This window comes from Cryptotermes secundus, unplaced genomic scaffold (genome assembly GCF_002891405.2).
Source record: "Cryptotermes secundus unplaced genomic scaffold, Csec_1.0 scaffold150, whole genome shotgun sequence".
Classification (NCBI taxonomy): domain Eukaryota; kingdom Metazoa; phylum Arthropoda; class Insecta; order Blattodea; family Kalotermitidae; genus Cryptotermes; species Cryptotermes secundus.
The window spans coordinates 519,406-537,964 of record NW_019729898.1 but is presented as its reverse complement, the minus strand read 5'-3'; the positions used below and the strand labels follow the sequence as shown (position 1 = coordinate 537,964).

The 18,559-nt window shown below is 36.7% G+C and overlaps 2 protein-coding genes across 8 annotated transcripts in view; both read left to right on the top strand.

The window, feature by feature from the left end:
• The window catches only part of LOC111865727, a 53,258-nt gene extending 49,645 nt beyond the window's left edge, over positions 1 to 3,613 (top strand). For all 7 annotated transcript variants that reach the window (XM_023853970.2, XM_023853967.2, XM_023853968.2 and 4 more), the window contains one exon: positions 2,410 to 3,613. In XM_023853970.2, coding sequence (XP_023709738.1) covers positions 2,410 to 2,745 — 336 coding nt within the window. In that variant the 3' untranslated portion in view covers positions 2,746 to 3,613. The remainder of the gene's footprint in view (positions 1 to 2,409) is intronic.
• A 7,026-nt stretch (positions 3,614 to 10,639) lies between these two features.
• On the top strand, positions 10,640 to 12,759 carry LOC111865716 (M-phase-specific PLK1-interacting protein-like). The gene is made up of 2 exons (XM_023853947.2): positions 10,640 to 11,200; positions 11,304 to 12,759. Exons 1-2 carry the CDS (start codon positions 10,790 to 10,792, stop codon positions 11,574 to 11,576), a joined length of 684 nt encoding a protein of 227 aa, XP_023709715.1. The 5' UTR covers positions 10,640 to 10,789; the 3' UTR covers positions 11,577 to 12,759.
• The last annotated feature ends 5,800 nt before the right edge of the window (positions 12,760 to 18,559 follow it).

The window sequence follows — 18,559 nt, the reverse complement described above, 5'->3', positions numbered from 1 at the left end:
TGTAAAATTAAGACATATAAAATATTAGAGGCACTCATAGGATTTGAGGTTTTATGAAATGAGAATTTCATACATATATGACCAATTAACATTATTTTGTTCCTTAAAAATTAATATATTTGATAATTTCAGTTTCCATGGAGTCTGGAAATGTTAGATTCTCAGACCATTAATTACATGAAGAGTCAAAATCTTAATATATATAAACTTTTACAATTAAAAATTGAGTTTCTTGGATTATATTGAAAATGTTTTATTTACACAATAGTCAATTACCAGTTACTGCATACCATATTTCACCTAAAAATTTCCATTGGAGAGTATGTAGAAATTTCATATTGTTTAGGAACCATGGATTCCTGATTCCAATTTATGTTAATTCATAAGGTCTGAATACACGAGTTTCAATAGTAAATACATGACTATCTTTTACAATACAATTGCATCACCTTTTCATATGAAAGTATTGGCAAACCTGATTTTCTGAATCATTATTCAACTAATTCCTGTTTAAGAAATGTGGAAATACATGAACTACTTTAAACATTATGTAGCAGCTTATTCAGATTATTCTTCAAGTATATAAGTCCAGCGATACTAACTAAAAATTGTAACCTTTCAAAGGCAGAATTCTAAAAATGATGAACAATTGGGATTTTCTTAAGCAATGAAAATCACTCTTCAAGAGAAAACTTCAGAACATCAGTTTATAATACTCGTATAGTACTGACTGTGACTCTAGGGAAATGGCATTTGACCGAGAACATTGCCAAGGGTAATACCTACATTGCTTTGACTGTTGTAAACGTTGTATCAATGCACATGACATGAGATTTACACAGCAGCGATTGCTTGCACTAATACCTGCATTGCACCTATTGTGCATTATTAGCAGTTGTTTTTGTTCACTTGTTTTCCTCATAGATCTAGTATTTTACACAGAATTTTGGTTATTATGCTTTCTGAAAGCCCTACTACATAACTGTATTACACATTTCTATGTTATTGTTCTGTAGATATAGTTTGTTTGCATAATTTAGATAACCTCTAAGTTTAGAACTCCATTCTTGGCAAGCCTATTGGTGTAAGAATTGGGGTCTTACCTAACTTGATGATATCACTGTAGCCATAAGCTTATAATTAAACATAAGACAACTAAATTTGAAGATCATCTTTATTAACCCTGTGTTGCATAAATCTCCCAAATTGAAGCATGGATATTACAATATAATTAAGAACTAGGGTTATATCTTAAAAAAATTAAATCAATGTCATTATAGTTAATAAATCACTATCAAAAAACAATATATTGTGGACTCAAAGAGTTGATTTCATTTTGTTTAGGTCAAAGCAATAGGAACAGTGGTACAGCATAAAGTTTAGTGAAATATACCTCCTGTTATTATTCTTTACTAATAGTGCTGCCAAGTAACTGCAAATTATTTCTTTATTTCACAGAACTGTCATACATGCTGGAAAATGTTAAATAACATTTGGAAATCAGGATTTGTTCTGATGTAAATGAATCCATCCTGTTCCTACATTCAGTATATTTTCTGTATCACAAGCATTCATAAGAGCATTGAAGAATGTAGTAAGGGGTTCTGTAGACAAATTAGCGTGTCAGTTGCAGTGAGATATCTCAATTAACTGTCCAGTGTAATATACGCACATTTTAACTGTTACTCAGTTCTCAGCTACTGAATGATAAAGTCTTTTAGATACTGTTTTGAAAATAATTTTATTTATAAGTATTAATATAAGAATATAGATTGAGAAAAGCATATGCAATTCAGGAAATGAAATACATTTCAAAATTTAACTAATGAAGTAACTGATACAACATAAAATTGGATATTAAAATTTGGGCATTTACTGAATATAAATTAGAATGGAGATATAAACAGTTACAATATTAAGCACATATGTGGTTTGATCTACTCCAGATGATGTTTTATATTACTTTATTTCTAGAGAGGGGATTCCTTTTATTTAATCTGTTTTCAATTATACATTCATAAAACTTCATGTTATACAAATACAAACACTGACCAGTAATGCATCACATATTGCAATAAGGCAACATAAAACTTACTGTTTGGCCTCTTTGTTACTTTTTAAATATCTTCCAAATTGCAAAAATTATAAATATAACAAGGTTCACAGACTGATTAATCAATGTAAGAAAATAATGAGTAGTTTAAGAATACTAATCAGTCAGTCATTCTAACTGATAACACTCCTACCAGAGGTCATGAACTAAGGTAACAGTATTATTGATAGTAAGCCAGTTTCAGAATTCAAAATCTGTTTTATACACAAGTAATGAGAAGTAATAAGCATTACTTTCAAAAATGATCACTGCACATATGACAGGTATCAGTTGTAACATTGGTCTTTCAATCATAGCATCTTCATTGGTCAGCACATCAACATTTTGACTTCAACCAGTGGCCAGGTCCTTCAACTCGTCCTGCAAGCCGACCTCGAGTCAATTCAGCCATCTACATACACTCGGCATTAGGAGCAGGGGGACATGACTCAGAATTCAGCCGCCTTCAACCATTCCGTTCAGAATTGTGGCGGAGAGCTCGAAGTGCTGAGAACATCCCTTTAAGTGGCATGGATCCACAGCAACATCCACATCATGGTGCTGACTGCAAGAATGTGATCCCAGCAGTGCTTCCAGTCTTGTCCATCTCTGGCCCCTCTCCTCCAGAAGAGCAACTGGACCAGCATTTTTGATCACATACACACTTCCTCCAAGATCATTCAAGTTAGAAACAAAAACACATATTTACTTTTTATATACTGTTAGTTCTTACTCTACTGATATATTCTGTCTGTGCTATATCTTATGATTGCTATTGAATCTCATCTGATCTCAGATTGAAGTTTGAACAATTATCGGAGTTTCAAATGCATGCATGTTTAACCTTTCGAATACCAGGCTGAAGACTGTAATGTATAACAAGTGTCATGCACTTCTTTTAATTTGAAGTTGTAAATATAAAATAGTTATTTTGACTGACAGATAATTTTAATTTCCTACCACAGCTCTTCTATTTTTACTCTTTTACCATCAGAGGCAATTTAAATAGAAATTCTGATGATGAATAAACAAGACAAAGGTCAAATTTTAGAATTCTGTATTACCTTTTGGTAATGATGTGAGAATGTATACAACATATGTCCTTGATGATAGTCTCTGATATGGTGTTTTACTCCACAGTTGCGTGACTAATCGCCTAGAAACATATCATTGGAAAAGGGTATTGCTGAAAAGAGATGTGAAGGTGTTACTGTGAATTACCTGTGTACTGCCAGCCAGCTGCAATTAATGCAGTTGAGGTTGTAATTCGAATGGCAGTAAGTGACCCTGGATGCTGATTGGACAAATTTAACAAAATAAGTTTTGAAAGAATACAAAGAAGAAATAAGCCAAAAAGAAAAGCAATATACAATGAAAAATAAGAAAGTTGATGTCTCTGCTTCTCAGGGAGAGTCAAGATAAAATTAAAGGAGTCAGATTTCTGATTCAATACAATATTATAAAGTTGTCCCAGTTCTTAATGAATTATGCACTACGCCTGAAGGCATATGGGGAGTGGATGTATAGATCCACATTTTCTTGACCTTGGCACTAACTGTAGGTGAGTGGTCATCTTCACACCCCATCCGCTTCACCCCCGGGGACAGGAGGTTGGGTGAACTTCTGAGCCAGTCTAGATGATTTGGAGAAGAGAAAATTCTTGACCCTACCAGGACTTATCCTCCGACCCCTCAGTAAAATATTATATTACAGTTAATCATATTTGTATAAAGCTGTAATAGCAGCAGGAATAACAACAATTCCACTTAAGAAAAAGTACTTGTTTTGTAATGGATCAACATCTAATTAAATTCTATACATTAAGGAATTATTCTTAACAACAGTATTTTTCAGTTACAGTACTGCATAAATAGTCACATAATTTACATTTGTATTTATCTGCAGGATGAATAGTGAATGAAATACTATATTCAACAGTAATATAGTAAAAAGTACAGCTGTCTACATGACTAAAGCATTAAGCTTCATATGAAATAAAAGACTATATCAGAGATACAAACATTATATCTGACAGGAACCTCCAACTGTATTCAGCTGCAGTAAAAGAAATCATCACATGCTAAAAGTTCGCCTTTTATGAACAAATCAACTGATAAACATTTATGTATTCTCTGTCACCTTCTTAAATACATATATGATCCTGTGTATTATTAATTCTTTGCTCAGTAGTGTTGGTTGCATAAAAATGCTGCTCTAATAACTAACTGCTTTCGTAAAATGAACGGTAGCTTTCTTTTCACAAATTTAAGGCTAAAGGAATGACATCCTCTGGGAGTTACAGCTTCGAATTCAGTGAAGAAAGGAACTGCGATAGAAAAAAAAATCCGTGGCTTTAGTCCGCAAGCGAACTATACTGACTGAGAGACCGCCGTTTGTCGGTGAAGTTAGAACTTTAGCGGATAGAGGGTGTCACGTGGTCAGCGCAACGAATCACCACAACCGTTAATTTCGGTTTCCTAGGCTGGAACCTCTACTTTTCCATTCAAGTAGCTCCTCAGTTATCTTCACAAGGCTGAGTGGACTCCGTTCCAGACACTTCATAATTGCAAAGACTACTTTACTGTAGAAAGTATCGACATTTAATACAAATGTTTATCACACTAGGCTCTATATCAGGTGTTGGGAACATTCAGAAACCTATTAAGAAGCAAGAGCTCCAAAAATCCACTCTGTAGGTAAGCAGAGGGCACAAATAATATATTTCTTCAGGCAATAAATGATTCCTCTTCCATCAAGAGAAGGGATCATTGTATTGTATATTGATTTTGAAATATGTAAATGTTTCTTTAATGACTGCATACAACAGAAAAGTCAAAATCACCATACACACGCTGACTTTCTAATTTGCTTATATAGAAAACTGGATCATAACATACAAGAATCTTGTACGTACATTGGATTTTGGAATAATATGATTATCCTGTTCTCTTTAAATTATATAAATTATTTTTCTTCTTCAATAAACACAAGACAAAAAACTGGGTCTATTATTAGCCCCATTTTGCTACAACTATGAAGAGATGTGCCAACTAGACATAATTTTAAACATAATTTATTTGGCATATATTGTTTTATTATATACTTCATTTACTGTAATGGCTTCCCATCTCGTTTTCAGCCATGCTTCTGGGATTGTACTGTTATGTTTGGAATAAGCATTACCTTATTTCCCGGTGTATAAGGTGATGGTTTTTAATAAAAAATGTCCATAAAAGTCATATGATATCTTACACAGGTGCATCTTTTAAAAAACATGGAATGTAATGGTGAAGATGAGATATGTAAGTATTAAAACCATGCTTAATATATCATTTATAGATAAATAAACAAATAAATTTGTTATAATTCATTAATCAATGTACTTTCAGAAAAAAGAAATTTTAATTTATCCTTTCTAAACTATTATGTATTTCATACACTCAGAGAAATAGGATAGTTACCTCATTATATTTCACATTGTTCCTGAACCCTTTGGAGCATGAAATTGTGTGACTTAAAGACAATCCTGATTTCAACTTTAAACAACTATGTCTGATATGAAAACTCCCTGATAAACAAATATGTTTTCCTCTCTTAAGGCTCTTCTGATTGTATAAAGAATAGTGTTCCCAAAATAGTAAAGCAAATGACTGCAAATTTCTTGACCTTCCAGTCTGATATTCTGTGTATGGGTACACACTTAAATATGATAGAACTTTCATAAGCTAATTCCTGATTTGGATATTTGTACATTTATCATGTGGAACTATTCTCAGTTCTAAAAAATGTGCATCTTATTGGAAAGTTTTTCCATCACTTGCATTATTTGTACTAATAAGGATTCACTGCATGCAGAGGCTTAAAATGTCAAGTAATAAAACTGTTTTTTTACTGATTCTCATTACTCATCTATTGTTGCTGTATATCCAATGTTCTTCCTTAAAACTGTTAGTGTTGTGAGTTAAAACTATTTATGATAGACAGTTTTACATTATTTCAGTCCCATGTTTGGAATATAATTTTTCAGTATAATGTCTGAAGCTGTTTCAAGTGGACAGTGTGTTGTTAACCAGTTCACAATTGTCCATAATATGTACAAATAACTGTTATCTATTTCCATTCTTGTCTATTTAGTTAAATTCAGTAATTTAAACTCTTAATCCATAGATTAGTGCCCACTTCTAATAGTAATAAAGTTTTCTATTCTTCACTGACAGACACTTTTATTGTGTATAAATATTTCTTTCAGTTTGCACAAACAGTTTAATATTTTTCAACATTGTATAAACTGTGGGTCATTTGATGTATCAAGGGAACTGATTTCCAGATCTTTAAAGACAATGGTGCCTGTGTTATCTGAAAAATAAAAGTGACTTTCATTATGGATGTCTGAAATGTGTGTGAAAATAGAATCATTGTTGATAGATGTGTATTTCTTTATTATAATAACCAATTTGTTATGTATTTTTCCACACTTTCTTGTTTGTAAGTATTGCATGTAATTCTACAGTGTACATATGCATATTCTCCCACAGGTTGCCTTGTTTTCTACTCTGAACTGTTTCCACGTGTATTCTTCCTTCATTTGTTAAACAGTTTCAATAGTTTTACTGTTGCTACATGAAGGGTGTTTGGGTAACAAAGTGACAGCTACCAAAAACAGACCTGCAATGCACAGCACTGCAATAAAACAAAAGTGAACTCCAAGCATATTTAATATTCAAACATATACCTAAGGTCCTTCTTAGGAACAACATGTATTTCACCAGTGAGTCTGATGAATAATTAATATGATCAAAAAGAACTTACTTCATGTATTTGTGAAAGTTATTATATTGTAGACTACCTACAAAAGAATAATATATATTACCATATATCTAGCCTGACAGCTTAACTCAACTAAGTACCCAAATGAATAAAATATGTGATCTCCATCTGTGTCCTTTTTTTTTATCTTAACTGGCATCTTTATATGTGTTTTGCATCCTGTTGTGTATCTCACTGCTATGTATATCAGTCCATGTATCACAACACAACTATAAATAAATAACAGCTTTAATATTTTAAACACCTGATGATGACAACATATATTTGAAACATGTAGTGAGTATGCTTACTTACTTACTTACTGCCAATCTTCATTACACCAATTGCTCCATAATCACCCTCACATAGCATCTGGGGCTGGTACAATAGGCCAGAAGTGGCTACAGTACAAGGGACTTAGCCCCACCCCACTAGCAATAAAAAAAATACTTACTCATGGAGCTGAGCCCTTCTGGAGGAGCAGCCAATTCTGCAGCTACTCAAGAATTTCCCAGCATTTTATGGAACCTGAAGGTTCATTACCGTGTTCACAAGAGCCCTCCACTGGTCCCTATCCTGAGCCAGATCATTGCCCCCATTCGTGCTACATGCCCTGCCCACCTTATCCTCCTTGACTTGATCATTATAATTATACCTGGAGAAGAGTACAAGTTATGAAGCTCCTCATTATGCAGTTTTCTCCAACCTCCTGTCACTTCATCCCTCTTTGGTCCAAATATTCTCCTCCAACACCCTGTTCTCAGACACTTAGGGAATAAATACTGATTTCATCAATAATACTTGTGTCTTCAGTTGTTTATTTATAGTTGTGTTAACTGATACATTTATCATGTCTGTTCCCTGTATTTCCAACAACTCTGACTGGAAGAAGAAAATATATGGCTATTCAACTGTTACATATTTATGACAGCTAATGAAACTGTATTGAACTGTTAAAGGTTTAATTCAATTTCAAGCCATTCCAGTGGAAAAATACACTTAACAGCCAGTACTGACATGCTCAACAGGAGCATAGGCTCTTAATTGAAAGAGAAATAAGTGGCAACTTAAATATTTTTATGAGAACTGAGGACCGTAATAGGTAAAGCCAGAAAGGAAGACTGAAGCAACTGAATTGTAAATTTTATGAGAGTATAAAGTGAATGCATGAATAAGAGGTGGACCAAACCAGCCTTTACATTGCAACTTTCTTCCATCTACTGTATATCCTGCCTTAGTTAGCCCATTAACAGTACCATACATAAAATGTAGTATCTTGATTGGGCATCTAAGTAGTTAGTTGGTTCCATAAAATAAAGTCCCACATGAACAGATCTTAAGTTGGCTTAGGTCTCAGAGTCAGCTTCTAGAAGAGTGGTTATTTATCAATCCCAATTTGAAATGGTGTCCTTGCTGATTCCCTGCATCATCAATTATCTCCGAATGTGGAAAGTTGGTTCTGAACAGCTGTGCCAGAATTTTTCTTCCAATCTGGTAGCTTAACAGACCTTGTCCTGTCATTAGCCTATTATGTCATGACCTTCATGAGTCTAGCAGTGCCTGGTACATCTGCGATCCTTGGCAGTACATCCTCCATGAGGAAATTTTTGCTTTCCTAATTTCTTTGTTATAGTAGGTGCGGACCTTCTTATAGGATTCCTAAACTATTTTCCGCTTAGCTATATTGTATAACCTTCTTGTTCTCTCAGTCCACTCAACTCTCACAAAGGCAAATTGCTTAGAAAATGAGTGGTCCTGGCAGTAGGAAAAGTTAATTGATTACTGCAAATGACCAATGGCCAGAGCAGTGTCACACTGACTGAATATTTTGTGTCACTGGCTCAACATCTGCCTTCATGTCATATTTATTTTACTGCTAGTTGGTTTGCTTATGGCCTCTTAAAGTAACTAAAATTATTTTATTTCATCTATTTGAAAGCATATGTACCTGTGATCTACTAAAGAAGGCTCATCAGATGTTGGTTACCAGGTCTCCTACTTCTAATATCAGATTAATAATTACCTCCCTGTTGTAGGTTATACAGGTATGTTTGTTACTTGGGCTGCACCATAGTACAAGCAGTTTGTTGCTGGCTTCCCAATGCAGCAGCCCAGGTTCGATCCTGGGTCTTGTCAAGTGGGATTCGTGGTGGACAAAGTGGCTCTGGGGCGGATTTTCTCAGAGTACTTCGGTTTCCCCTGCCAATCTTCATTCCACCAAATTCTCCATCATTATAATCACCCAGGGCAGGTACAAAAGGCCAATCAGTGGCCACAGTGCCAAGTGGACCCAGCTGTACTCCACCCCCACTAGCGAATTAAAAAAAAAAACATTTTTTTTTACTTAAACTTAGAATATTTAAGTCCATGATTTATTTAAACCGTCTTGCAGTGCATACACTCATTTATTTTATTATTTTAATATGAGAACAAGGCATGCAATGAACTGGTTTGGCGTGGATAAGTAAGCACCTGAAGATGGCATTGTTATGCCGAAACATGTAGTGCGAGGGAGAGGAGGAGATAAATGAGTGTATGCACTGCAAGACGGTTTAAATAAATCATGGACTTAAATCAGTGCAACAGGACGCTAAAATATAACATTAGAATATTCATGTTTCAAATCACTGGATACTCCATAAAGTTTTCTCTTCTTGCACTGGCACTGGTGCTCCCTCATATAATGTATTGTGCATCTGTGTCACATCCAATGATGAGTTGCTTTCTCCTGTTACTGCAGCAGCAGTAATGTCTCTCAGCTCCTTGGTTGATGATGGTTCACCCAAGTCATGTAGAAGGTATGGTGAGGTGACAATGAGTTACTTGAGGCTCCCCCACTTGTGTACTATATGTCATCCTCACCCTTGATGTATTCCCCAGAACAGGGCTCTGCCAAAGAAAGAACATTAATATTATTTCTAACATAAATTCAGGACCTTTCATTTCCATCAAGTGCAACAGAAATAGTTGTTCCCTCAGAGTTCACTAACCATCTTACTTAGCCCCCATAAGTAGAGAGAGAGAGAGATCTGAAGGTTCCCAGATTCGACACTGGGATATGGTCGAATCTTGTTTTAATTGGAACCACGAATCACTGCTCTGGCGAGAACCATCAGCAATTTAGCAGTGATACAGAAGAATTTCGTCCTACAATGTAGAGGCGAGACGTAAAAATACCTTACTTTTCACTACATTTATTTCCAAGCCAACTCTTCTTTAGCTCTAACAGAGCTTCGCTGTTTACCTTTGTGGGAGGGTATTTAAATTTTCGCCAAATAAATTATCGTCCTCTGCACCAACCAGAAGTTGATATTTCAGTCTCTCATCTTTGCTTGGCCTGTCCCAATCGACCTATTCCAAAGTTCGAAAGAGGTAGGCAAGTACCCATTATTCCGTTCTCTATACTCTCTATACTACGTGTATATACATTCCGTACCTCCGCCACATATCATCGCTTCCATCTTTATGCTTTATACAGTCAACAACTTTGTCTTATCCGTAGCCGTATTACGCAAGGCAACGGTGGTCTGTGGTCTGTGCGATCTATGCAACCAAATTTCAGTGAGGATGGTATTTTGACGTCGATTAAACTTTGTTATAAATCTTGAGATTCCGTATTTAAAATGGAAGATACTATATAAAAAATATAAGTCATATTTAGGAATATTAGAAACTATATCAGAACGGTTGCATCCCCAGATATCACGTAATCTTTAGACATTGAATTGACTTCTACTTAGGTTTATACTTCCGTTACTTCCGGGTATCAACGCAACTGTTTCTTGTTGCCATAACACCGTGTCGGATCTGTTGTAGGTAGCTGAAAGTTATTTGGTTGGTTGTTATCAAAGTAAGAAGAACGACAAGTTTTAGTTCAAGAAAACATACGACATGTATCATAATCCTTATTCTGGTACTCCTGTAAGTTCAAAGCCAGGTTTGAACAATAGCAAAGGCTTGTTTCATGACTTCGTTCGTCCAAGAGATCAGTTTTCAGCCAAGCTTGGAAGTTCACCCTTTAAAGGCTCACCACAGCCAGAAAACTTCGATTTCATACCACTTAGTTACAGTAGCCCTGTAAATAACGTGAGCAAAAGAGGAGGTGGAAACTGGAAAAGAGGTAACAGAAAAAGCTTTTTTGGCAGTCCTGCCAATTCAAGTTGGAACTCCAGTTTCAGTCCCTACGATATGAACCGAAGGCATTTCCACAGTAATTCGGGAAGTTCGAACGGTAATTCAAGCTTCAGTCCATATAATAATATGGACACGCCCAGGAAATATCCTTCAAATAGAAATAGAATGGTAGGCATTTGAAATTTTTTGAACGACAAGCATATTATACTAATTTATGTCATGTACACCTTTAAGTTTACCACAATTTTAACGTGTTCTTTTCTGTTTATAGGATAGTAACGTCTTAGGAAATGCAAAAAATACTGATGATATAAGTCTGTATTATCACCCTTCAATGCTGGAAGATCCATGGGCAGAGTTAGAGCAGAAACTGAAAAACAGTACAACCAGTCAGAACTATAGTTTTAGCAGTAAAGATTCGCTTGAAAAGTGTGGTTCAAATCGGAGCAGTGTGGATGCACTTACACTTGTTAATGATTCTGATGAGGGAGCAGACACTCAGGAAACTGATAGTTCTGTGTCAGTGAGTGATGGGTCTTCATAGCACAAACTGGTCAAATGACTTTAACATTTCTCATTCTTTATATATTATATGTATTACGTCCCTTTGTGTGCATGCAAAGAGTTCACCATTTTGTTGGCTTTTAAACTTTTATTTTCATCGGACATGAAATATCTCCACAGTAAGAAGTAGCAGACGAGGTACAGCAGTATACATTGGATTTAGTTATATTATGCCAAAATCACAGGTGTATGTTTCAGGTTGCACGAAGTCCTGATTTTAATTAACTACATTAATGAATATAACGCGGTTTAATGTATATGTTTATTATGAGATTCAGTATAGATTGTGAAGTAAGTTAGGTCACAGTATTGTATATAATTTATACATCTTGTTTATTAAGTTTATAACTTCATAAAAGGGAAAGAAATTAATTTTATTCTGTCTCCTATGAGTTTATTTCAAATATTAAATGCAGCTTAATCTTTTGACCTGCCATTAGAGCAAACATTTTGTTTGTATATCTTCTCATGACCATTACTGAAACTCAAGTACAAATAAATTTTTACTTTTGTAAATATCTTTGATATTTTTACACATGAATTAGCAGTAGTAATAAATACTAATCTGTTCAGTTTCCTGAGAAGTAGATTTGTAAAGTGTATTTCAGAACCACAGTCTTATTTCTCTATTGGCTATCCATTTTACTCCATGTTTAGATACTTGACCCAGTAGTAGCACATACAGTGTGATATTACCATGATGTTGCAGTATTGTATATAATTAACTAGTCTTGTATGTTGGTTAAGTTTATAACATAAAACAAATTAATTTTAGACTTTCTGAAGATATTATTCGATATATTTACCATAGCTCCTTTGCATTTACATTTATTTTCATTTCATTGATCCAATCCTTTCCCATAGGTCTGGATATAAAATATGTCACATGCTACAAATTCATGGTAACTCTACATCATAGATCTTAGGTCCAATAAGAGTATATAAATCAGGCCTCATGCAGACAGCACAGATTGTCAAGACGATATGCATAAGTTGTGGAAACACTGTTGTCACATTCAAGCCTGAATGTCTTGCCCTTAGGTTAAATTTCTTGTCTTTTCATAACCATTATTGAAACCAGAGTACAAATATTTTTCTCTTGTAAATATTTGCAACCTTTGAAACTCTTGTATATGAATGATAATACATACTTCTTATGTTCACTTATGTTCTTATGTTTACTTTGGTAAGAACTGTCTCCCAGTGACTGGTATTTACACAAACCCTTCTTTTGTAAATTTAAAGCCGTCTACTTAAGGCTGATGGCTGAATTCAATTCAATTTTATTTCATCCATGAATCATTATACATGATATGGGACAAGTCAAAGATTAATATTAATACTAATACTAAATACTAATAATAATAATATAGGAATACAGAGATAATAATATGACAGTATAATTAGTCTTGAAAATAGTTTCTGTGGTCTTAAATCCTCCATATGTCCTATTGTACCTTTACTGGTGGTAATGCCTATGGAGATTTGATGGAATGAGGATTGGCAGGGGAAACCGAAGTACTCGGGGAAAACCTACCCCAGCGCCACTTTGTCCATCACAAATTCCACATGACTAGATCACAGCGGTGGGAAGCCAGCGACTAACCGCTTAAGCTGTGACGCGGCCATTCAATTCAATATGACAATATAATAATAAATGACTATAATAATTTAGCAATCTTGAAGGCAGTTTCTGTGGTCTTGAATGGTAATAGGCTGTGGATCTCAAGGAAAATCATATGAAGCATATTATTCTTTTCCTCTGAGTTTCTTAATAATTGAAATAATTCCCTTTGCATGGTTACTTAATGTGAATAACATTCCTGCATAGTGGTTTCCACTTTTGCTTCGTGTTCAGGATGTCCACAGTTTGGATTTTGACCTGGAGGCAATCTGTCCTCACATATAGTTCCTTTATTTTTCCTTCATTGCAGATGCTCAGCTACCACCTGAAAATTTAGTCATTCCCACTTGCTCGCTTTCCAGTCTGTTATTCACAAGCATCTAACCATTTGATGCTATACAACCAGTGGTTATGAGAATCTCAAGAAGCGAACCAGTGTTATGAAGGTTCTGTGTTGTGTTATAGCACCTTGTAACGCCAGTGAAAATAACCAACATTTAAGAGGAAGATAGAACTCTTCATAGCCAGCAACTGCTCTGATAACCTCAAATCCAGCTGGTATCATAGTTTAACAAATTGCATATTTTGTTTGCTAAAATCTTTTCAGACAATCAGTTATGTCAGCTTTGAGTTAAAAACCAGTGCTGACATGGCTGATTGCCTGAGAATATTTTAGCACGTCTGTTTGCCATGAAAGCTTCAAATCTTACATGCATATTTTGTTCCATAACATACTGAAAATGTGGAATGTGTTAAATTAGCCATTTGTGGGTAAACATTTTTTGTCGTGTCGAGGTAGAATTATGCATATTATGAAATGTTGACCCATTGCCAAGTAACAGCCCTGTACACAGGTGACAGTACAGTGGTCATTGCTGGGGAATAGCACTGTGGACACATTGCTATCCAAGCAATGAGAGAACATGCAATCATGGAAGAGACATTTTCTCTGCAGCCCATGCTGAGGCTATACAGGGTGTTTCACGACTTTAGGGCATAATTGCAGGAGGTGATTTCCTACGTCCTTGTGATCAAAAAAGTTCATATAAACATGTGTCCAATTTTGGATGGTTATGGAGTTATGACCGTTTTTTCATTCCCATACATGCCCTAGTATGAACCATGTCTGTCAGCTGGCAGGTCGCTATTTTTAGCCAGCTACAGACAGAGCATTCTCGTTATCTCAACACATGAGAGCTACCTAAGGCGAGGGGGGGGGGTTGGTATGTCCGGCGCGGTTCACAACCAAGTGGCAGCCCGTGTTGCGGCCGGTGGTGACATTTTCGAAAATTAGCTTTAAGCACCAATCAATTCAAATTAAAGGTTATTTCACGAAGTTAACTGTACATTCATACTTTAGATGTATCATGTATTATGCCGGTTTATTATTGTTCCATTGTCAGTAATCGTTACCTTCTATTCTGAGTTTAAAACGGTCATAACTCCGTAACCATCCAAAATTGAACACATGTTTATATGAACTTTTTTTTGATCACAAAGACCTAGGGAATCACCTCCTGCAGTTATGCCTTTAAGTCGTGAAACACCCTGTATAATGAAGACCAGCTGCCAGTATGAGATAGGCCTGGAATGGCAGTTATAAGAGGAGACTGGTGTGAGATGGCCGCTCTCCTGCGAGGACATGAGCCTGGAAGCAGAGGAATGCCCACTGGTGTAAGATGTTGTCAAGCAGTGTGACCTAGAACACTAGTCTGTGTAACATTGATTTGTAAAGTGTAGTCACAAGCTGTAAACATGTCCAGTAAATCCATTAGTCAATCCAAAACCTCTGTCTTCACTCAGATGTGTGACAATATAAACACAGTAATTTTTATCTGTGAATATGCATGCAAGTGAAGTGGACTGGCAGACTTTTCAGAGGTCATATGTCTGCCTGTTTTGACCTTGAGGCTGTAACCATATGTGCCTCGGTGGAAATTATTTAATTGGGCTATGACCTAAAAGGGTTTATCATAGACAGCTGTCTCTCATTTTTTATTGCCACTGTGGGACTTGTAAGAAAGAGAGGGTGATTGGGAGCAGAGGTGTAGAGTAGTTGAAAGAAGCCGCTGAACCGAGAATGGGATTGCAGTCGGTGATAGGGAGCGGAGGTTGACTGTAGTTGAAAGTAGATGCAGGAGAGAATTGAGGGACAGTCAGGGTTAGCGAGTGTGTATGGTTGGTGAGCTGGGAGCGAATCAATGTGGCCAGTGCCAAAAGTTAAGAGAGATGGAGAGGCTAGCCTGGAGGACTAATACAATGTGTACTATCGCTGTAAGCAATATTAATGTAGACAATGATACAAGGTGTGTTCTGGAGACTCCGTGATTCATTAACTCTGAAATGTGTTCCACTCCCATATCTGAAGCACCCGTATCCCTGAGATGAAGAACCAAGCTCAAGTGACAGTTGTGGCGACTATGTCGGTGAGCGGCTACAAGGCTAATACCAAACATGAGAACACTGGCAAAAATTTTTTTAAGAAAAAAGATGTGCTCTGTCTGTGTGTGCACGTGGATGAGAGAGAGAGAGAGACTATATTGTATATAATTTTGGTCTAGACACTTGAGGAAAGGAAAAGACAATTTGAGATGATGTACAAGTGGCTAGGAGGAACATATTGAGAGTTGTATCCAGAAAATTGGCTCACACAGGCAGGGATTACACCGCAGCTCCAATTACGTGGACAGTATCAAGCATGGAATAATAAAATTATTAACGAACAGCAACAGTCATGTGCATAAAAACTGTTTTAAAAAGGAGGCAGCAGTTTTAGTAACCATATTAGTAGGAAATTGGTACCCACTAGCATTCTTAAAGCCATCTGTCAACAACAGCAAGAAACAGAACTGCACTAAGCGGGAAACTATGAAACTTAACATAATAATACCATACTTATGGGGTAAAGGTAAAGTTCCTCTGCTTAACTAGTTAAGCACAATGTCATGATGACACATGGGTGAGTGGATGTATAGATCCACATTTTCTTGACCTCAGCACTAGTTGGAGGTGAGTAGTCAGCTTCATGCCCCAGCTGCTTTACTCCTGGGGAAAGAGCCCCTGGTACCCATTGGATAGGAGGTTGGGTGGACCCCAGAGCCAGTCTGGACGGTGTGGAGTAGAAAAAATTCCTGACCCTACTGGGACTCAAACTCTGACCCCTTGGTTGTCCAGCCACTCACTATACTGACTACACTATAATTAAGATTGGTAGTAGGACTAGTTGCGACGAGCTGATCACCCGCCCAAGGAGTCCTACCGTATGTTTAAGATCTAGAAAAACTGAAGTGAACAGAGAAGTTCATGGAGGTAGACCTAGGCCCACTGGGGCTGTAGTGCCAAGAAAAAAAAAGTAGGACTAGTTACAGGACACTGTCACCTGAAAGGACACCTTTTTAAACTGGGTTTGACGGATGACCCCACTTGTGAAAGGTTCCTAGATGATGAATCAGCCACACATATCCTATGTGATTGTGAGGCCATAGCTTATATAAGATTTCATCACCTAGGCCAGTACTTTTTGGAAGCAGGTGACTATTATGATGCCCCCCATAAATAAAGTCATATATTTCTTTTGAAGTTTAGGATTAATAAGGGGTTAATCAAAAAGGGAAGCACAATAGATCAGTGATCATTGTGGTGCAAGGGCTGGATTATTATGGCCGACCCTTACACATGCATTCATTCAATATGGATTGGATTAGTGGGGTAAAACTAATGGTAGGAACCTTGGAAGGACATTCATACCAGTTCATAACTCCAAATGGGTACCAGGGCTAGAGCATCAGTGTGTTGCCGGCTGCTTTCTCCCAGTGCTGAGTTCAAGAATATGTGGAGCTGTATCTCACATCACTGATAAGTCATAATGGATTGGCTCAGGCTTGGTGAAACTTCACTTTTAACATGCCAGAACTAGGAACCATTGTGCCAGTTGAAGTTTATGATTAAAGTTTGTACCTCTGCAGAGTTCATTACAAAACAAGATTATTATTTCACTTTCCAAAATAGTCTACCACCCCCCTCCCCCATGAAACTTGAAAACTGGCCACATTATGATGAGGGTCATGTCTGTCTGCATTTATCAATGAATATAAATACAAGGTGAGTTAACATGCACTGCATGGTTCATTCAAGTTGAACAGCTTATATGTAACTCTGATTGTTCTATGTAATTTTAGCTTTCAGGTCTTAGCCATTTCATTTTTTGAAGTTGTTCCATTTCAGCATACATTGCAGATGCCATCTTCATTGTTAATGAGGCAGGAGGAAGAGGATGCACCCTGATACACAGGTTTCCCATTAGAATTAAGGGTTGGGGGTGGAGAGCATGGAACTATCCAATGGGAGGGAGCCATGATGCTATCCTGTGGAAAGCAACCCATGATGAAAAAAATCAGGAGAAAAAAAGGTGAGACCAGACTTTACTCATGTTATATCTCTCCTCATGACTGAAGATGTGGGAGTGTGTGACTGTTTCACTGATATTGTTGGTAATACAGAGACAGTATATATGGCTGTTTGCTGGGACATCTGTTTTGTAAAATTTTATGCCATAGCTACTGTGGATCATTGGTCTTTTAGTCTGTTGGCTCTGATGTGTTCCAATATCCTAGTGGAGAAATAACAGCGAATTTGACTGATACACATTGTGCCACAGGTGCAGGGGATCTTGTGAATGCAAGGTTTTTGTTTAGGTAGTTGCTTGTTCATTGGTCTGAGATGGGTCATCATTTGATTCAATGGTTTGAGAATGATTATCTGTTTGAGTGGGTTTTGTATATAGGATGTCCCACGGAGTTTTTTTAGATGGCATGTAACTGAGGAAGGGCAGCTGGTAATGTTTCCAGCATGGAGAGTTTTGTATTGGAGGTGTATGACAGTTCAAATAGGTGAGAAGTTTCTAAGGACAGATTGCAAATGCATCCTTGCATCTTGTTAGGGTTTATTTTTTCCTTATACTATCAAGAGGGGGCACAAGGTAGCATAATTGGTTGAGGAATTATGCTACAAGTTGGAATGATGTGGGTTCGATTTCTGATGTCAGTGGATTTTTCAGTTGACATAATCCTTTCAACCTCGCCACCATCTGTGAGCGGATTGTTCAAGAAATGTGGGAGCCTCAATGGCCTTTTACAGGGATAGCTTTACCTTTTTACTTTACCTAATTTTTCCAGCCGCACTATGGCCCTGGAGTCAACTCAGCCTCTAACAGAAATGACTACCAGGTATCTTCCTGGGGGTAAAGGGCAGCTAGCATGTAAGGCTGACAACCTCACTGCCATCTGTGAGGCTGTTTTCTAGAAAACGTGGGAGCCTTGATGTCTCTCAACCCTGTGGGC

Coding starts and splice junctions, on each gene's coding strand:
- LOC111865716 (XM_023853947.2), top strand. CDS start 10,790: ATGTATCATAATCCTTATTCTGGTACTCCTGTAAGTTCAAAGCCAGGT. Junction 11,201..11,303: donor CTTCAAATAGAAATAGAATG/GTAGGCATTTGA, acceptor TTCTGTTTATAG/GATAGTAACGTCTTAGGAAA.